General features: G+C 44.5%; 1 protein-coding gene across 1 annotated transcript; it reads right to left on the minus strand.

The window, feature by feature from the left end:
• On the minus strand, positions 1 to 23109 carry PTGR1 (prostaglandin reductase 1). Its single transcript, XM_010970080.3, has 10 exons — positions 22796 to 23109; positions 21319 to 21434; positions 19727 to 19772; positions 18768 to 18824; positions 15740 to 15907; positions 12236 to 12353; positions 9579 to 9734; positions 6803 to 6911; positions 3402 to 3520; positions 1 to 272 (listed from the first exon to the last, which is right to left on the minus strand). Exons 2-10 carry the CDS (start codon positions 21422 to 21424, stop codon positions 162 to 164), a joined length of 990 nt encoding a protein of 329 aa, XP_010968382.2. The 5' UTR covers positions 21425 to 21434; positions 22796 to 23109; the 3' UTR covers positions 1 to 161.
• Positions 23110 to 23765: the final 656 nt, after the last annotated feature.

Genomic DNA, 23765 nt, shown 5'->3' on the forward strand with positions numbered 1-23765 from the left:
TTGCTAATTATATACCACAGAAATGTATTTTATTAAGTAGATCAATCTCATTACAATGACTGTTTTAGATCATGAAGACAGTATACATTTTACTAAATGAGGAAAAAAGAAACCAAGTAATCAGCCAAATTGATTTCTGGATTCCAGGTGTCATTTTTGTTTCATGCTTTCACTATTGCTTTGCCCAGATTTTCTCCTTTCAGCATTCCCATAAATGCAGCTGGCATGTTTTCAAATCCTTCAGTGACGTGTTCACGGTATTGGATCTTACCCTGTATGGAAACAGCAACAGATAGTGTAGATTGATTTCATAGTCTAAATGATACACTCTTCTCATGGGAGCAACACGTTTATCAGTACATCGTGGCAAACCTGGACCTAAGAGGTGGAGACCCTGTCCTCTTTGAACTCAGTCATTCTGGGGGCATGATCCACACACACAGTGTCTGTAACAGATTACAGTACACGTAAGAGTTTAATAATAGGCGTCAGATCACAGCATAGCAAAATGAGAAATGTCACAAGGAAGCAACTAAGCAATTTCTAAGTAAACTGAACAGAAAAATTTAATAATGTAGTGACCTCAGAAGAGGTGGAAGTAAATGGAGCAGGGGGACACCCTTCTAGGGTACCATCTGTGTTCCTCTTTCTAGTAGCCCGATGATGCAGCATCATTACCTCTGTTTGACCCCTGAAGGGGCAGAACCTGTTCAGGAGATATAAATACCACAGTCGTCTAATCATGTCTTCCCTCCGAGCCAAGATCTGTTCAGTATGTGTTTAGCATTCTTTTAGGAGTGTGGGAGGGAAGAGGTCATTTAGTGAAGGTTTTTCCTTTCTCTTCTGCAAGGCTCAGTCTGCTATGTGGAACTAATTCACATTCTCATATTACTATTACTATTACTATTATTATTATTATTATTATCATCATCATCATCATGGGGTGGTAATTAGGTTTATTTATTTTGCATGCTTTTTTATTAAAGTATATCTATTTATTTTTTTAACAGAGGTACCAGGGATTGAACCCAGGACCTCACACAGGCTAGGCATGCACTCTACCACTGAGCTATAACCTGCCCCCTCATTCTCACATTATTTTAAAGGGGTCTTGAAACCTAAGTTACCTGATACCATTTTTTCCCTAATGCATTCCAGTGATGGTTTAGCGTCCTTTGTGGATCTCAGGGACTGTGAATTTGCTTGAGGTCACTCAACTAGTATGTAGGGGAGCTGGGATTCGAACCCTTAACTAGAAAGCCCCAATTCACTCTTGTTCTTGAAGAGGCAAAGAACCTGTAGAGGGTCAAAAGCTGTAATCAAAAGTTTGAAGGTTCAAAGTAGAGGATAAAAACTAATACAAGATGTTAATAATATGGAAAGTTAGGGTATAGAATACAGGGTAGATGGGAACTCTTTGTGCTCACTTTGTAGTTTTTCTGTAAATCTAAAACTATTCTAAGATAAAAAGTGTATTTAAAGAAGGGGGAGGGCTGAGAAAAAAGAATAAGTAGATGAGAGAGAAATTAGACCAATTCACTAGTTACTTAGAACTACAATTAGGTTCGCTTCATTAGCAGAAAGCATTAGGGACACCAGCATAGGGGTGTCTTGTTGTCAGCTGTGGTCATGTTCCATTTCACCAACGGGGACGAAGAGGCTGCACACTGGGGACTCAGAAAGCATCCCGCTCTCCCCAGCAGCCTGGGAAGAGCCCCGCCCAGTGCTCTGAGTGCTGGATGGGGAACTGCCAAGCTCCAGTGGCTGTCAGAGGAGCAGTCTATTTCTTTGAACTTGGAAATGATCATAAAGCCGGGAGTCAGGAAGTGTGGTGCCGCTTCCCCCTCGGATACGAAAATAATGCACCTGGGTCGTCCCGATTTCTGCCGACTAAAACTGGAAGAGCCATGGCACAGATATACGCCCGTCTAACATGCGTGCGTTCAGCGATACTCGCCTCGTGCCTACATTGTTCAGACACGCGTCTAGGTGCTGGGGAGACATCAGAGAGCAAAACTACGTGGCGTCGCCCCCTCGTGGAGGTTACATCCTCATCAGGGGGAGGTGGGCAGGAAGTACAGTAACTAAGTGAATTATAGTATATGTTGCATTAAAAGATGATCATTGCTATGGATAAAAGCTAAGGAGAATCAAGAATGAAGAGGGGGTTGCAATTTAAAATAGGGTCACTGTAAATGCCGCCTCATTTAGAAGGCAGTTTTCAGGGAAAACTTGAAGGGGGCGGTGAGAGAATGAAGTAATTACAGAGAGGAGGGAGGGGTGTGGGGAGGGATTGCTCAGAGTGAGCGAGGGCGTGAAGAACAGATGAAGTCGGGGAGGCCAGGTAGTGTCTAGCCTTGCAGGTTTGATCTGAGTGAAATGGGGGGCTTTGTAGAGTTCTGAGCATAAGAACGACTTGGTTTGATTTATGCTCAAAAAGATCACTCTGGCTGCTGTGTTGGGAATTGTCTGTAGGGGCAAATAAAGGTGGGACCAGATAGGAGGCTCCCGCGACACCCAGGCTGGACGAGGGGGTGGCCTAGACCGGGCCGGTAGCAGTGGAGGAGGGAGACCGGTCTGACTCTCTCTGTGTCTCCAAGGCTGGGCCACCCACATTTGTGGACAGATTAGACAGTGGTGTGACAGAAAGAAAGGACTCAGAGATGGTGTCTAGGGTTTTGAATTGAGCAACTAAAAGGGCATAACTGAGACGGCACGGTCTGTGCGTGGAGCAGGTTGGGCAGGAAAGATCACGACATACTTGGTTTTTAACGTGTTACATCAGAGAGAGGGAAGGGCACTGCACATACAGTAGGGCAGCTGTTGAACAGCCTCAAGCTAAGAGGAGAGACGGAGGCTGGAGACAGACAGATTGGCGCTGTTAGTGTCCTGATGAGATTTAAAAATAGCCGGGAGCCTGGATGAGGTTCCTAAGGGATGGAGAGAGTGTGCACAGAGAAGCAAAGAGGCCCAGGGACCAGCGCTGGGACACGCTATTATTAACTTGGAGAGAAGAAAAGAAGCTGGCAGAGGGGTCTGAGGAGGACCAGCTGGGAAAACCAAGAGCCAAGGGAAAAAAGGAGATAGTGACCCCCTCTGTCGAACACTCCCCGCAGCCAAGTAATGCTCAGAGCTGACCGCTGGCGTTCAGCGTGCGATGGACCTCGGAGACCCTGACAAAAACACCGTTGGTGGAATGACAACGGTGCAAAAGCCTGACAGGCAAGTTTAAGAAAGAACGGAGAGAGAGGAGCCGCAGACGGTGAGTGCAGACGAGGCTCCCCGGCATTTTGTGACGGGGGGTGGGGCAGTGAGGCGAACCCGCACCTGCCGTGGAAGTGACGCCTGCAGCATCACAGGGGAAGGGGGCCCAGCGGAGCCGCGGCTCTGGAGCCCCTTACCTCTAAGACCCACGCCAGCAGGTCTTTCAGAGCCTGCTGCTTGACTTCTCCTTGCCAGCGGTAGACGATGAAGCCTTCCATGTGGAGCTCCTGGTAGATGATGTTTTCTGGGTCGGGGCCTGTGAAGAGGGCACATTTGGGCACCAGGGTCCAGGGAGGTGGCCGTGGTGAAAACAAGCATTACACGGCAGGGCAGAGGTCTCCCGGGGCTTTCCCTCCGGTTCCCTCCACTTTCTGATCCACGGGGCTGCCCACGAGTCAGCACGCGTTCTGTGGTCGGCAGAATAACGGCCCCCAAACACGTCCACATTCCCAGTTCCCTGAACCCGTGAATATGTTACCTCACATGTCTGAAGGGGCTTTGCAGATGTGATTAAGTTAAGAACCTTCCGATGGGGAGATGATTCTGTATCATCCAGGTGGGCCCACACAAGGGTCCTTGTGAGGGAAAGAGGGATGCAGAAAAGTCAGAACTGGGAAAAGATACCGATGATGGAAGCAGAGATCAGAGAGAGAAAGACGGAGAGGGAGACTGGAGATGCTGTACTGCTGGCTTTGAAGATGGAGGAAGGGACCCTGAGTCAAAGGATGCTAGACCTGGAAAAGGCATGGAGACAGACTCTCTTCTTGAGCCTTCAGGGGTGCAGCCCTGCTGACCCATCTTAGACCCCTGGCCTCCAGAGCTGCCAGACAATACATTTGTGCTGTTTTAAGCAACTACATTTGTGCAAGTCACACGTTACAGCCCATCATGGAAAACTGACACACACTTGGAGTCCTTGCACAGGCCAGGCCACCAGGGAATGCCCATTCCTCTTGTGCCAGAAGCAGGTCCACCAAAATCTCCCAGACACTTCCACAGAACAGAAAGAGGTCCTGACGGCAACACGTGAAATGTTTCTATGCTGCTCAAGGTGCAGTTCCCTGATATTCCCAATACTTAGCATGTTCGTCTTTATGGCTTAATCCAGTCATTCTGTGGTGGAAACCTATGCACTTCTGTTCTCAAAGCAGATGCAAAACAACTAGCATCCCCCCGGCCTGAGAGCCAACAAGGGACTAGATCAAGAGGCTCAGCAAGTGCCCCACCTGTCCCTGCCCTGCCCTTGCCATTTCAAGGAACCAAGCGTTAGCCTGAACCCTGGGTCTCACACTTTTGTGTGTATCGGAATCACATGGAGGGCTGGTGAAAAGAGACTGCTGGGCCCCTCCCCCGGTTTCTGACTGTGGAGGTGAAGTGGGCCCCAGGGATCTGTACTTCTAACAAGTCCCCAGGAGACTGTGGTGCCACTGGCCTGGGGCCTGCACTTTGAGAAGCACCAGCGTAGAAGAAGCACAGGGCTACCCTGCAGCCTTCCGTGTGTGAGGAAAGAGGCTGTGTTGGGGCCTGGTTTATCTGCCCAAGGACCCTAGGTGATCAGAAACTGAGGGAATGACACCTGAGTCTTACAAGTTCCAGAAAGTCAGGTGAAAACGCCTAGGGAATATCGGGGCCAGAAGAGCCCAGGTGACTGGCAGAGCCCAGTGTCAGCATCCTTCATCCCCGGCATCACTCAGGCCTGAAGTTCCCACTCACTGCTTTGAAGAAAGTAACAACAGCAGTTGGAAAAATCAGGCTTTGTCCTGAACCGAAAGAAACTAATGCAAAATAAGAGGGACATGAGAGAATGGCACATCCAAATCCTAGGTTGGTCTAAAGTAGAAAGGCTGCTTCTCCAGCAGACCCACCTCAGCCTTGTTAATTTTGGGTTGAGGATTGAAATCCTCATTTCCTCATCTTGGAAGTAGAGGGAATACTGTTTCTGGGTTTGTCCACCCTGATAGGAACATAGGTTCTTTATTGAGAGCAAAAGACACACTTGGCATTAAAGTTAAGGGGAACAATTACGTGCCTCCGAGCTCTCCTAACGGTGAAATATGTTGGAATTTCTGGAGATCAGAGACAGGGCGGAATCTCACCAGATTAAAATGGAATGGACAAGGCCAGCTGATATCTCACAGACCCGTCTGAGTGGCTGAACTTCCAAGGACTAATTGCTAAAAAGACTAGATCAAGTTACTGTCTCCAAAATATTTGGCTGTACCTCATTGGACTGTGGTCAGGAAAATGCATGCTGGAGCTCTGCTCACTTGGCAAGAGGAAGATTTCCCATGATTCTAGCTTAGTAGCAGTTAGAAAAATATAGGGAAAATAAGTCCTGAACAATAATAAGATGGCCAGGTGCACCTGGAGTTTCCTTCTCGGAGAAGATAGCATCTCTGAGTCTTCACAACCCAACAGAGATCGACCAGCTGTCCTTCCTCAGCCCCTTCCACCCTCACCCAGCTGCCTCAGGGCAGCTGTGGTGGTGTTCACCAGCAAGGCTCTAAGGTTTCATTTCCACAAGTGAAGCCATCAAAGAAGGAGGAGTAACAAGTTTATTTATGGTTGCCTAGATCCCTACGGAATCTGGAAGGTTCCTTTTCATTCTTCTTTTATCTATCTATCTATCTATCATCTTATTTATTTATTTATTGGACCACAGGTAAATCTGTAATCTCACCCATAGCACAGGATCATTGTAGCAGAAAAGGACTCTGGATGAGGTGGTCAGAAGACCTGTCTTTGTTTTGAGTCTGTCACTAATAGGATTTAAAGAGTCTCTGGGCCTTTTGGCCATTCATCTCATCATTCCGTAAAATAAGAGCCCTAGGCAACATCTCTCAGAGAATTGGGACTTGAAGAGCGTGGTTCTCCAGCTGAGACTGCGTTTGGACTGATGCGGGTATGGCGGTGGGAGGGCGCGGTCCCAGCCTAAGAAAGGGGAGAAGTAGGGGGTGGCACAGCACGGCAGGGCACAGGAGAAGCAAAACCAGGATAGTCTAGGAATGCAGAGGATGCATGTTTCTTTCCCTTTTCAGTGGAAACCGTCAGTTTGGCGAGGCCAGGGTGTCCTGCTGCTCTCGGATGCTCTGCCCGCGACTGTCTGAAGGAAACGGCTGCCCGCTTTTCCCTTGATGTCACCCACATCAAGACACCCTCTACCCACCCCTCAACCCCCACTACATCCCAAATATCCTGAAGAACCCTAATATTTTACCAGCCAGACCAAGGTGTTCTATTTCTAAATCAAATCATGGCTTTTTACAACTTTGCAGGAAACAGCAGGCAAAAAACTAAAACTTTTAATAACTGGTTCCTCTGTATTTTCAGATCCTGTTACTTCTCTATGTCAAAATCCAAGATAAGCTGATTTAGCTAATATATACAATTAAATATATTTAGTTTAATAAATAGTATTTCATCAAGAATATTAGGAAATCTTTTAAATATTCTGATAGCTGCTGGCCGACAGCATATCTGTGCACCTTCTCCTCATCCAGTCTTTCTACACCTGTGATCACGTGCATGAGCTCATTACCTGGGGGAAGTGGGCCCGTTCTGTTATATGTAGAGATGGCCCCACATATAGCAATTCTTCCAAATTTCTTCATCTGGGAGATAACAGTGTTGGAAAACTCTCCACCTACCTAAACACATAGGAAAACAAACAAACAAAACCTTTAAATAATCTAGACACTAGAAAATTCAGGAGAATCATTAACCGACAGTGATCATTTCACAATATTTGTTTTAGCAGCAATAACACTGATTAAATTAACCCAGCAGTGCAGAAAATTGAAGTTGGAAAAAGACATTAGAAACTGGGTGTTTTCATTTGACTGTAGGAACATACTTATATAATTTATAAATTTTACTTTATTATATTTTGGGGGGGAGGTTCCGATCAGTTCAGTAATCTCATTGCCCTCTTTAAAAGCATAGAAAAATAACTCAGAAGCCGCATCAAGAACAAAGTTGGAGGACTCAAATTTTCTGATTTCAGACTCAGAATACAAATTTGTGGATGCCAGCAGGGAGGTGGGTGGGAAGGGACAGACTGGGAGTTTGAGACTGGTAGATACTGACAGGTATATATAGAATAGAATAAACAAGTTTATAATGTATATAGCACAGGGAAATATATACGAGATCTTGTGGCAGTTCACGGGGAAAAAGAATATGAAAATGAATATATGTATATTCATGTATGACTGAAAAATTGTGCTGTATGCCAGAAATTGACACAGCATTATAAACTGACTATAACTCAATAAAAAAAAATTTCTGATTTCAAAACTTACTACAAAGCTATATTAATCAAGACAGTATGAGAGCAGAAATATAGATAAATAGTACTAAACTGAGTCTAAAAATAAGCATTTATGGTCAATTGATTTTTGACGAGGGTGCCAGAACAATTCAACAGGGGAAAAAATAATCTTTTTAGCATATGGTACAAAACAACTGACATACACAGGGAAAAGAATGAAATTGGACTCCTTTCTTACACGATACACAAAAAATTAAGTTAAAATGTGTCGTAGACCTAAATGTAAGAGCTCAAATGATAAAACTCTTAGAAAAAAACCGTAGGAGTAAACCTTTGTGACCCTGGGTAAGGCAAAGCCTTCTTCGATGTGACACCAAAAGCCCAAGCTACAAAAGGAAAAAATAAATTGGACTTCATCAAAATTTTAAACTTTTGTGCTTCAGAGGACACCATCAAGAAAGTGAAAGGGAAAAAAAGAAAGAAAAAGAGAGTGAAAGCAACTCACAGAATAAGACAAAATGTTTGCAAACCATATACGGGAGATATTATTACTAAGGATCCTCATTAGTAGGATATTCCACACATGAGAGTTGGACCACTTGCTAACATTTATTTGTATACTCCGAGTCAATACTCACAGAGCATTCCTTGGTCATTTGCAGACATACACAGTGGGGCGAAAGAGACAAAAGTTCCCAGCTAAGGTCAGAAAAGGCGAAGGCACTGCCTTCTGTTTTCAGCGCTCATACAGAGGTCACCACAGGAGGAAGACAGTAGGGGGCAGTGCAGAGGCAAGAAGTGTCACCTCTGGGGCCAGTCCAATGGGGTATGTATCCCAACTCTGGGAGGATTAGCAGTGGGGCAGCCTCAGACGAGTTACTTGACACTTTTGAACCTCATTCTTTCTTTGTTTAAATAAAGAAAACAGAAGCTATAGGAAGGACTTAAGATCGCAATCTATGTGAGCTATGTGCCTGTATGTGCGTACTTTCAGCAGGAGCAATGGTTCAGTGTCTGCAGTGACTTTATAGAACGTGATGACCAGGAATACTGAGAGCTGGTTATGTCTGATAAGGGACTTGTATCTGGAATATATAAAGAATTCTGACCACTCGACAAATAACCTGACTGAAAATGGGCAAAGGGTTTGAGCAAATATTTCTCCAGAGAAGATACACAAATGGCCAATAAGCACGTGAAAAGATGCTTGGTATCATTAGCCAACAGAGAAATGCAAATCAAAACCACAATGAAATATCTATCACTTCAAACTCACTAGGATGGCCACAATCAAAATGACAGATAACAAATGTTGAAGATTTGCGGAAACTGGAACCCTCATCGACTGCTGGTGAAAATGTAAAACAGTGCAGCCGTTTTGCAAAATAATATGGCAGTTCCTCAAACTGTTAAACATGGAGTTACCATGTGACCCAGCAATTCCACCTGTGGGTATATAGCCCAGAGAAACGAAAACAAACACCCACATACAACTTGTACCTGAATGGTCATAGCAGCATTATACATAATAGCCAAGCAGTATAAAAACCCAATTGCCCGTTAACTGATGGATGGATGAATAAAATGCGATACATCCATACAATGGAATGTTATTTGGCCATAAAAAAGAACGAAATACTAAGACATGTTACAACATGGATCAACCTTGAAAACATGCTAAATCTTAAGAAGCCAGTCACAAAAGATCACTTTTAGAGCAAAGGAGAGTGACGGCTAATGAGCAGAGCATTTCTTTTTGGGGTGATGAAGGTGCTCTGAAATTGACAGTGGCCACGGTTTTACAATTCTGTGAGTATACTAAAAATTATTGAGTTCCATTCTTTATTTTTTTTTGTTTTTTAATTTTTTTTTGAGTTCCATACTTTAAATGAGTCACATATATCTCAATAAAGCTGATTTTTTTTTTAATGGCATATGGGCTTTCCCTCGTGTATTTTAGATGGAAACTCTAGAGGTATATTCCCTTGTATAGTATCTTGTTGCTTTGTTAGTAAATCAGACCTTAAGTCCATCTTGTACTTACGTTATCAAAATAACAATCATAACCACCAGGAGAGGTCTGTCTCAAAGCTTCTTCCAAAGACTTGACTGTTTTGTAGTTAAAGGCAACATCAAATCCAAGCTCTTTAAGGTAGGCAACCTTTTCGTCAGACCCTGCTGCTCCAACAACTTTGCAGCCCTACAAGGGGGAAAAAATGGAAACCATTTATGAGCCACAAGCCTGGGCCAACTCTATCCTCCTCGTCTAGTAGGGTCAGGTTCCCCAAGAACACCCTTCTAGGTGCCAAGCACATATATAAGGATACGATAATGGGCCAACAGGCCCTGTAGGTGAAATTCGCCCCTCAACTAGCCTACAGGATAACCCAACCATAACTTCAGCTTGCCTCTGCCACCCAGCAGACCGCCGGTACGTTTACGTGGTTTGCATCTCGTACCAACCTGCTGGCTTGACGGCCTTTTCATTTGACTCTCTCGTTTCTTTATTTGGGGGCTTCTCTTCCCTGGCAGTGGCTTGAACGCCATCTCTTGGTGCAGCAGTTTAGACCACACTGCAGGCTCAGCCCTGGGGCTCTCATGTCATGCACAGCCTTCCTGGTACCAGACCCCTTCCTGTTGCGTGGTTTGGCCCAAAGCATTGGACTACAGATGCTGCCTAAGCATAGCGTGCATCCCGGAGAGCACTGTGAGTGAGACCAGAGCTTACACGGAAGCACGGAGAGTAGCTCTTCAGAAAGCTCTCCTCTGTTCTGCATGTATCATGAAGACCAGACGGTCAGCCTCAGTTCTCTTTCAACTGAGGAAAGCCCTTTGGGTTCATACCTCTATCTGTACCAACAACCACCACCATCTACTTTTTCCATTCCTTCACGATTTAAGAAAAAGCTATTTTGCAAGATCTCTATCCTTGGTCCTTTTTCCTTCTAACTTTATACTCTCATAGGATGATCTCCTTCACTCTTGTGACCTCACTGCCACCTTCCTGCAGATGGTTTCCCTGTCTATTTAACTCCAGCCAAGTCTCTCTCCTGAGTTCCAAATCAGTATTTTTAATTATGCAAATCTTCACTTGGACAGCCTGAGGGGCCTCACAGTCAGTGTGTCTAGAATGGAATGTATTTTTTTCTTCTTGCTTCTTACTTCTTGTTCCTCCTCCATTCTCTTTTTCAGTGACTGATACCACCCAGTTATCCAAACCTGAAACACATGGATCATAGGAGATGCTTTCCTTCCTCTTGTCCCCATTCAATCACCAGGTTTTATTCTTTTTTACCAAGTAGGCTTAAAAGCTGCCCCTGCCTTCCAGTCTTCACTGTCAGTGTGTTATAATTCTCACCTGAATTACTGAAAGAGATTCCTAGTATGGCTTCTCGTTTCTAGTCCTGTGTCCCTATGAACTATCCTCCTCCCAAGGCCAAGATGATTTCTCTAAAATGCAGAATTAATCATGTCATTCCCCTAAGGATTACGCACAAAATTCTTAGCGTGGCAGTCTCCAGGGGAGTTTCTCAAAGAAGAGTTTAAGGATAAGTCCTATCAAACTTTTGAAAGAAAAACCCCTTAGAGTTCTAATAAAACATTTAAAATTTGAACTTTGGAAATACTACTAATTGATTTTGTAAGTCTAGCATAATCCAAAGCTAAACACTAATAAGTTCTGAACAAAAAACTTCAAACCAAACTCACTTATGAATATAGATACAAAAATTCTATATAAAATGTTATTAAGTTAAATCCAAAAGTGTAAGTTCATAATATACCATTGGTAAACAAAGATCATTCCAGATTGGTATAATGGTTCAGTACTGGAAAACGAATTTAATTCCTTAACTGCAAAATTTGATAAAATGTAACATCTATTCCTACTTATTTACTTATTTAAATAAATTCTTTCTGCAGCCTCTGTGATAGCTTCATCTCTTTATTTGTATTCCAAGCTCCCACTAGCACTGGTGACCAGCCCAAACCCTTGGCTGTTGGTTGTAGCCCTGTACTCATCTGTATCCACCTAACTCTTTCCCTGGAAACTAGGTCCTGAATCCTACATCCAGCCTCTGGCAAAGGATCAGCCAAAGCAGACGACCTTGGAACATTTCCACTCTGTGATACACATCCTGACCCTGTTTGATATGCCTGCTGCCTTGTATCCCCCATCATGAGATCAGATCTCTTGAGCACAGACCCCTGTCCAGATCAGAGCCAATGTTTCCATGACCTGGGTGCCTGCCATGAGTTAGTTCTCAGGCTATGACCTCACTTCTCTGGGCTGACTGCAGGAGCCTTTGCAACGGGGCCATGTGGGCGATGACTCTTGGTTGATTTCAAGTCCCTCCTCCTATTATTGGGGGCACTCATGAAGGAAGGAGATTAAGCTATAACAAGAAACGTTCAGTAAAAAATTATTTTCATAGCTACTGCTTATAAACTCACTACTCTAGACAGAGGCCATTCCGGACTTGAGACCTGCAGTGTTACCAAGTAACAATGTTCAGGTCATCTTGGCCACACCATTTTCCCCACTCCCCTCATTTCTCAATCATTCTCGATCTCCAGCTTCTAAATAAGATAGACTGGACCACATTCCCTGAGATGAGGGATGGCCTGCTGGCGTTCACCGCTACATCCCCATTGCTCGCTGTGGGTGTTGAGTAAATGCCTGTTATGGAGGAAGACACTTACCTTGAGCTTGGCTATCTGCCCCACGACCGAGCCCACTGCTCCTGCTGCTGCATTAACCATCACTGTTTCTCCACCCTTCACACCACAGATGTTAAGTAGGCCGAAGTAGGCTGTTAGGCTGAGGGAAGAAAAGTAAGGCTACGTGCATAAATTCTAAATAAAATAAAATATAAATCTAAATCTCACTTGTATATACCCTGAAGGCCTTCTCGGTATCCCAATGTCACGGAGCCAGGTGAAAGACAGAAAATAGAGGAAATGAATATTACTGGCCACTAATGGTCCTCCTCCTCCTTCTTTACCTCAGATAGGAATAGAGACGTTGGGAACTGGAGAAGGAACGGAGAGTTGGCCGGAGGGGGCCAGCATGCTGCCCATCAGCAGGGCAAGTTTCAGAGGTGAAAGAAACTAGGTCCCCTTTAAACTCAAGGGATCCAAGAATAGAGAGCTTATGCCTCAGCCCCAAGTAAGTCCTCGGGAGATGGTGAGATTCATGGGGAAAACCTCCACGTCATCATGGTGCCACAGTCACAGAGCAGAGGTAACAGTACGTGGTGCCCAGGCCTGAGAGGGTCAGGGAGAAACACCTCGAGTTTTCCATGGCTCCAAAGTGGTTTGGAAGAACCCCGTCTCGTCCTAAGTGAGATGCCAAAGTGAGCTCGCCGGGAAGGAAATGATGAGCCTGCAAGGATGCCGCTCCGACAGCCCTGATGGGGATTCAGTGAAGAAACCACCATATCTCAGTGGATTTCCAGCTTGGAGGGGGATGTGGCTGAGGACTCAATGGGAAAACTAAACACTCTGAGCAGGGGACCAGCACAAGACCAAGACAGATCAAGAACAAGAAGCTACTGTTCCCCCTCTGCTGACACTGGATTTGCGTCAGCTCTGGGAGCTTTGCATCAGTCCTAGGGAGAAGACAAAGGAAATCGTGAATTTTAAACCTGAAATGTTGTGAGAAATCACTGGCTTAACTTGAGGTTTTATTTTACTACACCACCTTGAGATAGAAATGAAGTACAATAGTAGAAAAATTTAAGTTATATATTTTGCACCCCTGAGTCTGAGCCCATTATTGTGATTGTTCTGTTACTTGCAAAATTTCAGACAAATTCATATGAAGTTATTTCCATGTAAAACAGAAACTACACACTGGTGTAACTTGAGCTCACCCAGCCTCTGATGATATCTGAGGGCCAGTTAGAGTTGGGCATTGAAGGGAAAGGCAGTGGAAGGCATAGACAGCATTTTTTCTGAGGATCCAAATATCTAACATTCCCTTAACCCAGTGTTTATTCAAAAGATGGATGGAATGCCACCTGCCTCAGAATCACCTGGAGCTTTATGAAAACTTTAGATCCCCAGGCCCCACTGATTCAGGAATACTGGAATGTGGAAATCTGAATTTTAATAGGACCCTCAGTGATTCTTCTGGATGTAAGCAGCTGAGAACCATGGCCTTACTGAATGCTAATACCAGAGTGTGCTGGGCAAGTTAGCCTAACCCCAAAAGAGAAGCAGAAGATACATTTTCTGATAGTGTCATTCTACCCACGATAACCCGTGTGCCCCGTCCTCCATTCTCCCTTCTAGATACTTGCAAAGTCAGCTTTCAATTAGACATATTGACCTCAGATATACAAGGCCTTTGCCAAACATCACCTTTTAAAAATAAAGTGGAAAGTGATAAATGCTGGAGAGGGTGTGGAGAAAAGGGAACCCTCCTACACTGTTGGCAGGAATGTAGTTCGGTGCAACCATTATGGAAAACAGTGTGGAGATTCCTCAAAGACACTAAAAATAGGCCTACTGCACGATCCAACAATCTCACTTCTGGGCACATAACCAGAGGGAACTCTAATTTGAAAAGATACGTGCACCCCAGTATTCATAGCAGCACTATATGCAATAGCCAAGACATGGAAACCACCTAAAAGTCCATCAGCAGATGACTGGATAAAGAAGCTGTGGTATATTTATACAATGGAATACTACTCAGCCATAAAACATAATAAAATTATGCCACTTGCAGCAACATGGATGGATCTGGAGATCGTCATTTTAAGTGAAGACCCTAGGTTTTAAAGTTCAGCTTCTTTTACAGTTTATAGCAGAGGTGCCAGCATTCCAGAACAGTCAGCCAATCCCATTGGTAAGTGGCTCATAATGGTGGGAATTCTCAAAGAATGGGTGGGGTGTTGGAGGTGGAGGCTAGCAACGTGGCATATATAACTTCTCTTCAGTGTTTGAGAACCACTGGTATGAAGTTGATTGTCTGGAGTAAAAGTACACTCCTGAGAGGCTGGGAACAGGTGAATGAGAAATAGACCCACACATGCATAAATAATGCTCTGTTTTAGAATTCAAATCTCCTAATATTTTACAAATTACTTTCTCCCCAGCTAAGTCATAGGAGACCTGCCCCGAGGTTTCCTTATGTCGGCCTTCACTCCCGTGCTCCTACCCGCAGCTCAGTTTAGAGAGAAAGATGAGTGACATAACAAGGTGGGAAGAAGAGCTGTCATTAGCAGAGGAAAGTCCGGGAAGGGCTGTCATTCTGTTTAGAGCCCACTAATTGCATGTAAAAAGGTATTAAGCATCCTCTAACTTCTTCATGTTGTCTCTTGGCTGTGGCAATTCTGAGGAGTTCAAATTCTGAGTGTGATATGAACTTGGGGTGTATGGGACAGGTTTTGTTGGAGGCTGATATTGCGGGAGAGGGTATACATTCCCATTTCATTCTTCAGAAGTCCTTCAAAGTGTGAAAAAGACAGAGGGAGGAAGGGTAGGAAGAAGGAAGGAAAGGATCACACCACTTAGAGAAAGAAATGGGTCCCAGGCTAGGAAAGTTTTGGGGATATTACAAGGAATTCAGCCGACCTTGCTTCCCCAGGGCGTGAGAGGAAACCTGAGGTCCAACGGGCAGCTGGGACCTGGAGAGCAGACACAGGATGAACTGACCAGGAGCCCTGCTGAGGGATAAGGCCAAGAGAGTGTTTCAAATCTGTGCCACACTGAGTGATGGTACAACCACACTGTGATTCATCTCTGATATTTAAACTTCAGAGTCCCTGACACCTCCCGAAACTCAGATGCGTATAAAGAAGGTGAGGAATGAGAGACTGTACAGAATGGCCAAGGTAGACTGAACTCTCATTCCCTTTTTAAGCTCTGAAATGGAGGCAGAGATGAGTGAGGGGTGAAGCCAAGACCCGTCCAGGGACAGAAGGAGCTGGTTCCTTTGTGTTCCCACTTGCCAGTGGCTTGAGGGCGGCCATGTCCCATGCTGCTTCTCACTGTTGCTTTCTCCTTGACCTGATTTCCCCTCTCACTCTCCTTCAGCCCAAGGCTAACACTAGCCCCTCTTCTTCCCTTCTTCATCCCACCACCCTCTCTTATCAACTCCTGAGCCTAGCATGTCTTCTTGTTGACCAAGTTCTGAACCAACCATTTTGGAAAACGAGAATATTAGGCAAACCAGTGAAATATACCCATGAAACTCACCCGGGCATGCCAACCGTTCCCAGAGCCAAAGACAGGGGTAACGTGTCCGGCCACTCTGCAAGCAGCTTTTCCAGGTCTTTCCCATCAGAGATAGAGTGCGTGGTCCAGCCTGACTGAACCAGTACAATGGTTCCTACTGGGAAGGCTGAGTTTTTACTTTCCACAACTCTGAAAGAGAAAGCACATTCAGACACGTGAAACTCCTTCCCTTTCAAGGGAGGCGGGATGCTGCACGGTTAGCGTCCACGAAAGGGCAGTGAGTTTGATATTCCATGGCTGACCACCCTACCACGTCTCTCCATCTTAATTCTTAAGTCATTGGTCTCTCCGCCTTGAGAAAAAATATTGGCCATCATAGAGGAACTCTCAACTGGTCCATCTGTGCGTCATCACTCACTTTTCTTCTCTCTAAGCCAGAGGCATTCACCCTCTGGTTCAAGGTGACCTGGACACCAGCCTCTTCTGTTCTTCAGGGCTACCCTCCATCTCTTAGCCCTCCTACTCTCTTGAATCCTTAATATTTTCCTCTCTACAGACCCTTTCCTTCCACTCAACTTCACCCTCCTGTATTCTCATCCTATCCCTACCTTCCCCCTCTCTCTTCTTCCTTTGACACCCAAACTTCTTCACTTTCCACTCACTTGATAACCCAGTGCGACCTGCCTTCCACCCCTGCTGCTCCACTAAGGTCACAACAATCCCCTAATTTGCAAAATCCAGTGGACACTCTTCCTGCATGATCTGATTTTACCTTCCTGCTGCATTCAACATGCTGGGTCATCCAAAACTCTCCCCTGTTGGTTTCCAAGACACTGACTGACCCCGGCTTTTTGCTTCCCCCTCAAGCTGCTCCTTTTTTTGTCTCATTTGATGATTCCCTTTCTTCCATCTTTTCCCACGCTTACCGTTCTTTACTGTCTCCCCCTCAGATCATGAAGTTATGTAACACACTTTTATTATAGAAAAGTAAAAATCTACAGAATATCAGTTCCAGTCCCACCGTACAGAGATAACTGCTCATATTTTGGTGAATGTCACAGTGATCTTAATGGCATATTTTAAAATGCATATTATATGTATTTACATAATTGAAATAATTTTATATGTCAGGGAACCCCATTTTCCTTTCTCAACATGATACTAGGTATATATAAATTACACTTTTTTCTATGTTGGCAAGAATCCTTCAAAAGTTATAATGAATTTATTTATTCATCCATTATTAGACATTTAGGTTACTTCTGACATTTTTCATAATGTAAATTGTATTTCAGTTCATATTCATAAATAGGAATTTATCATTTCTTTAGGCAGTATTTCTATAAATGGAATTACTAGGTCAAAGAGCATTAAAATATTTGTAACTCTTGTTACATATTGCCAAATTCCCTTCTAGAAGGTTGTGCCACCTTCTGCTTTTACTGTCAATGTATGAATGTATTATAACAACATTTCCATCACTGGGTATTATCTTAAAAAAAATAAAACTTTGCCAATTCAGTGAACACAAATAACACGTTTATGTCTTTGGTTATTAGCAAGAAATGCATAAGACCTATATGAAGAAAATTGTTGATGGGTCATAAGACAAAAACGGATATGCTTGAAGAGAAATATTGTAAAGAAATCAGTTCCCTCTAAATAAATCTCTAAATCTCAATAAATAAATCTATAAAGCCACTAAAATCCCAATAAAAATCCAAATAAGATTTCAATAAACGGTATTACAACTTGCTAGTCATTTGGACATAAACACTTCAGTCCTTGTTCCAAAATAAAAATGGCTCAAAGATTTAAATGTAAACAATGAAAATATAAAAATACTAGAAGAACATATGAGTAAATATTCTAGCAATTTTGGAGGGGAGAATGCCTTTCTAATCAGGAAGGAACCAAGAAGCCATAATTACAAATATTAATACTTTTATCACATAAAAATTTTAAAACTATGATTGGACACAGAAGAAAAGATAAACAAAGACCCAAATATCTGCAGGACTAATATTCCTGACATACCAGAAGCTTTTACAAATCAATTTAAATGAAAGGACCTAAAGGAAAAGAGCAAAGGACATGAACAGATAATCAGAAGAAAACTGATCATTAATTTACAAAGAGGATGTCAACGTCCCACTAATGATGATAGAAATGCAACTTAAACTCAGCATCAATAAAAGCAAGGTCAGTAAGCATCAACATATTCACCTCGGGCTGCCAAGAGTGATGGTTAGCAATGGGCATACAGATATGAGGGAAGCAGGTCCTTTAAGACACTATTGGTGAGAGTGGTTACAATCTGAAGTGCAATCTGTCATCACCTCCTCAAATTAAAATGTGCATCTTCTTTGACCTAGAGTTTAAACTTCTGGGAATTTAATGAAGGCAATAATCATCCGGGTGGGCAAAATGCATACAGACACACTCAGACAGATGCATACATATTCCTTGCAGAACTATTTGCCATAGAAAGAATTGGAAACAGCTGTTATCAGTAGATTAGTTAAATGGCAGATAACAGTGGAATAATCTGCAGCCATTAAAAGGTGGGTAGTATATTTATCCACTGTCGACAAAACAGATCCATGACATATCAAGTGAGAAAAAGCAACTTGCTGAAGGGCATTTAATCTGATGGGAGATGATAAATATTCGTACATGTACTGAGCAGTTTTTGAAATAATAATGTATTAACAGCATTCATCTCTAAGGTTCAGGTGACGGGGGAAATTTCAGTCTCCAAGATATAAATTTTTATTTTATTTGAATTTTTACAATAATCAGGAACTGAAGGAATCCTTTTTTTTTTTTTTTAGTACTTAAAAGTAAGGCTAGCAAAGTGAAATTGAAATGACAACAATTTCACATTTTTCCCTCCCTCTCAATTAGCCAGGAAAGGGGCCGATTTCCCAAGTTATTTCCAAGGTCAAACAGTGAGTGACCCACACAGGCAGAAGGAACTGTAGGATGGACAGAAACAGGGCCCAGGGAGACATACTTTCCAAGCATTGGGACAAATGGAAATAATTACCTGGCCACTTGCTGTCCCATCATCTTATCACCCTCCTTCAATCTTTTCGAGACAAGTCTGGAGAACAAAACAAAACATAACATTCTTAATACAGAAGAGCATCTGGGGAAAGACTCAAATTTCAAGCCAAATGGAAAACCACCAGATACATGAGGACAATACAACTGGGTGAAATGCATGGGGACAGCTGTTAGAGCTGGTTCTGCTAAGAGTATTTTCCTGTGAAATGAACATGAGAATCTTACCATCATGCTCATTTGTGGATCAGTTTCTACCAATGACTTTAAAACTGCAACCCAGGTACCACTGGGTACCTGTTACCCAAAACACCAGACACACAGAAAAGGATGCTAGTTAACATTTGGAAACATGTTTTTCACTTAAGATTTGAATCTCTTTCAATCAACAATCAATGAAAACAATTATTTAAAAGGATGATGGCTGTATTGTTTACCGAGGCAAAAAATTACTGAGTCAGTGGCCAATGGAAGATTTTATTCCCTCCCCTCTCTGAATTGTTTACTGAGTACACACTTTTGAGTCAACTGCAGATTACCCAAATTAAAAAATACAGATAAAGGGAAGGCAGGAAAAATCTAATTTTCCTCTTAGCCTCTTCCTCTGCCCAAATGACTTGCCTGCAGTGAAATGGAGAAATTGGAGTTCGGCTTCTTTCTTCTTTTAATTTTTTGGGAAGCAATTCTGGTGAATGAGGAGAGGCAAACTGTGCACTTTAAGATGGGGATGGTTGTAAAATAAAGGGGCCAGTGTAATCCCTCACTGCTCTGCTCAGACCTTTGCCTGAAAAAGATGAGCATCCACAAATCCCACCACTGCTATCCTACTGGGAGAGATGGGGAAATGACAGTGTTTGGAATCAGCTGGCTATTTTAAAAGGCTGACCACTTCAAAACAGTATTCAATACACAACATAAGAATTTCCAGGAGGAAAATAATACCTCATGTAAGGATCCACAGAGATGAACAAAGCTTCCAGCAGGACCTCTACAAAATAAAGCATTCCACAGGCAGTTAGACACCCAGGCCCGATGCCTTGTCTTTGGCCTTCTAAATAAACAGTCTTTCTGCTACAGGGTTGCCCTCTCATCTGTGCCGTCTATTGAACAGACAAGAAGAGTTCTCACATTTGCCCCAGTCCAGTTCATACAACTAAAAATTATTATTAAAATTTTTAAAATTTTAAATAAAATTTAAAATGACCTTTTTACTTAGCATTTACCCCATGCTTTACCTAGATTATTTCATATGATGTTCTGAACAATTATTGTTTCCATTTTATTCAAGGTTAGGTTAAGTAACTTGCCCAGGTCCACATTTGTAACCACTATGTTACACTATGCTTCTATGCTCACGTAGGGTGTTATTACCAGCCCCTGCTAGTATTAAAAAAATACATGCATTTTGCTGGAGTGACCCTCATGCACGCATTCTCTGGAATTTTGATTCTGAGTCCTGGCTATCCCAGCTTAGATGGGACTGATGATAACTCTGCCATGCTATTTGATTATGTTCCCTTTCCTCAAAGCTCACTTACCTGAAAACAGCCCTTAGAGACACCCCTTAGCATGTGCTCTGCAAAGCTGATCTCCAAACACGTGATGGGGTGCATCGCCATTTCTCTCCCTTCAATTTCTGTAGGTTTTCCTTGTCCCTCCACTTTCCCCAAGGAAATGGGAGGCCCCTCAGTGAAGGAGGGTTTTTTCCTCCTTGTTTGCCCACAGGGACAGTCTGAGCCCTGCAAACAGCCACTAGGCAGTGCTTACCCCACTGTTACCATGGGGCTCACCACAACAGAGGAAACCCTCCCCAGCGTCTAGCGAGTCATGAAGAACAGTGCACCGAAGCGTGAGTATTTTTTTAAATGGAGATATTTAAATGGGTCCAGGGATTGAACCCAGGACCTTGTGCATACTAAGAACACGTGCTCTACCACTGAGCTCTACCCCCACCCCTTGTGAGTGTCAATTACCAAGGGAAACAGAGGGATCCTCCAATGTGACATCAAGGCTTTGCGCAGGCAACCTTGAAAAAGTCCCTGTGGCAGACCGCACAGTGGCCACAGATACCACCCATCCCCCTGTGCCGGCCTCTCTGCCGTCCTCCCATCAAGAAGTCTGTTGCCACCCCTTGAATCTGGGCTTGGCTACGTGACTTGCTTTGATGAAGAGCATGTGAGCAAACATGATACAAGTGGAGGCTTGAACAGTGCTTGCATACTGGAGCTGGGCAACTCCTGCTGCTCCTGATTTATGAACTCACAGCAAAAACAGCCTGCTAGAAAGACCACGTAGAGGAGAACTGAGGCTAACCACCAGACATGTGAGTGATGCCCCTCCTGAATTAACCGCTTAGCCCAGATGAGACCTACAGAAGAACCACCACTGTCACCCAGCCCAAACAGCCAACCCACAGAATTGTGAACTAACAAATGATGGTTGTTCGAAGTCACTAAACGTGGAGGTGGTCTGTTATTCAGCAAAGGCAAACTGATACAGTCTCTCCCAACTCTAATCTTATGAGTGTGACTTACCTCCGTTTTTTAAGGGTGGGAGTTCGACCGTCTTCAACTCAAAGTCACTGTTAGTCGGGTAGCCTTTAAAGTGTTTCTTCAGGATCCAGCTCCTGGCATGAACCATGGTGAAGCTCCTAGAATACAGTAAACACGTAGTCAGTGCCATAAAGTGACGGGATTCTTACGGCTCCCTAAGCATTGCACTGAGGCCAGACGGCAGCAGGGTCTACTCATCATGAGCTTCGCATCAGTATCATTTATCATCAGTCACGTTTATCTAGTGTTCATTGTCTCTACTGCTGTGTTAAGCATTTCATACTTACCATCTCATTTTATCCTCATAGCTTCCCTATGAGATAGGCAGCGTTAGCATTGCCAGTGTACAGTGCACAGATGTCCAGGAAACTGAGACTACCCCAGAAATCTCCAAGGCAAGGAAAAATGGAGACCGATATAAATTCTTTCTAGCCACCGCTAAGGTTTCTCTAGAGCACTGAACATCTAACTGGAGTGCAAACATTCCACTTCTCTCCTCAAATGAAGCGAATTCTAAGGAAAAGCATCAAACACACACAACCGTATAGAAGTACATGCACATCTTTCAGGTGGACAGAGCGATGCGTTCTAGGACAGGCAGGCTCAGGAACACCTGACAACCACTGGGGGGCGCTGCCGCTCCGTCCCATTTTCAGGCGCGCGTTTTCTGTGGCATCAAAGGGGAAATCTAAGATCTGCTTGGCTTTAACCTTGCCTGCACACAAGGCCAAGAGATAATTCAGGCAGCCCTGAACTCTCGGGTCTGGGTGTTTACTTGGACTGAGCTTCCCCTGCATCACGTGGAAGCCACATATACTCCCGCTGCCACTGGTGAGTTCACTCTGTCCCCGTCCAGTGCCGAGGACTGGGGCCCCTCGTAGCCTACAGGGGACATTTCCCTATTGCAAGTGGAGTGGTCCGGGTGGTCCGGTCCGCAACTCTGCTGTTCCTACTTGTCTCTTTTCCCAAAAAAGGCAGCCGCTGCGAATTCCGGACTCGCGGCAAGTCCAGAAGCCCCCCTGGAAAGGGCGTGGCTACAGAGGCAGGCGAGGATCAGGGGGGTCCCACCCGCCAGAGGAAGGGAGTCGGGTGGAATGCCCAGACCAGGAGCGCTCGCTCCCAGATCCCACTTCGTCTCCGCGCCCAAACCTTATGTTAACCGAATTCCGACCCTGTCGTTCTCATTCCACACTTGTCCCAGTTTTGCAGTCCCGCGAGTTCCTTGGCCAGCCCCCTCCCCGGTGGAGGCAGCTCTGCCGGGCACCCAAAACGCTGCTAGGCCATGCCCTTCCCGCCAGCACCGGTCTCCGATCTCTCCAAGATCCTTCAGGGACCGGGAAACACTGGCCGGACATCCTGCTTCAAGTTTCCTCCGAGTGCAAGACCCAGAGGTTACTCGGTATTAGCAGAAGGCGAGCATCGCGCAAAGGCTTCGCAACAGGGTAGTCTAGATACTCACCAAGGGAAAAAAGGTGGGGGATGGTTACTCAACAAGAGTCCGCAGGATCCACTACCTAGAGCAGGCGATGGGGACTGCGCCTCGTCGCGCCAGGAGCCGGAAATGACCGCGGATCCCAGGAGAGGGTGGAGTATCCCCTGATAGGGGGGACTGCTCCCGGAAGGATGGAGTTCCAGGTGTGTGTGTGTGTGTGTGTGTGTGTGTGTGTACGTACCACTGACCTATCTGGGAACCCGCTGGAAGATAGGAGAAGGAGCATAGGTCCCTTCTGCTCCCACCAGGAGGAGGGAGACAAAGGCGAGCTTCCCCATCACTTGCAGCTCGGGTGTGACTCCGGCCTGGCTCTGCTCAAGGCCTGTGCCCACCCTCCTTCCTTTGGGTGCAGCTCTGAATGAGCTACTTAACCCCTTCCTGCCTAATTCACCCGTCTGCAAGATCAGGATAAGATTTGTGTTTTATGAAAATTAAATCTTTTTAAAGAATAAAATGAGTTAACACCAGTGCTTAGACTAGTACAGGCAGGTGCTGAGCTCAATAAAGGATAGATCATGGTGATGAGACAGGAAGGGGGCAGGGCACAGCCATTCAAAGAATAACACAGCAGTTAACACCAGAATGGAGAAACATTTGTGAAGGAAAACCACTGCAAACCATATCAGTAAGCAAAGAATGCTGAAACCTTCAAGTCATCAACCACTGCTGCCAGCCCCCAGTGAAGACAAGCCTGCAGCGGCCTCTGCAGCCACTCACAATGGTGCACTCCAGGGGGACTCAGAAAAAGAAAGGACAGGATACTGGCCCTGGATAGCTAGGTGCTTGCCAAAGGAATGAATTCAATGAGCCCAAATGTTTGCTCCCTCTCCTACATAGAAAAGCGCTAAATTCTTCAACTTGAGATGCCTGGTTTTCTTTAGTTAACAAGTAACTTTTAATGTTCCTGTTACAGAAATGACAGGCCAGCCAAGAACCA

The sequence above is a fragment of the Camelus bactrianus genome, chromosome 4 (genome assembly GCF_048773025.1).
Source record: "Camelus bactrianus isolate YW-2024 breed Bactrian camel chromosome 4, ASM4877302v1, whole genome shotgun sequence".
NCBI lineage: Eukaryota > Metazoa > Chordata > Mammalia > Artiodactyla > Camelidae > Camelus > Camelus bactrianus.

Coding starts and splice junctions, on each gene's coding strand:
- PTGR1 (XM_010970080.3), bottom strand. CDS start 21,424: ATGGTTCATGCCAGGAGCTGGATCCTGAAGAAACACTTTAAAGGCTAC. Junction 18,825..19,726: donor TCTGTGGATCCTTACATGAG/GTATTATTTTCC, acceptor TTTGTTCTCCAG/ACTTGTCTCGAAAAGATTGA. Junction 15,908..18,767: donor ATGGGACAGCAAGTGGCCAG/GTAATTATTTCC, acceptor TTTCTCTTTCAG/AGTTGTGGAAAGTAAAAACT.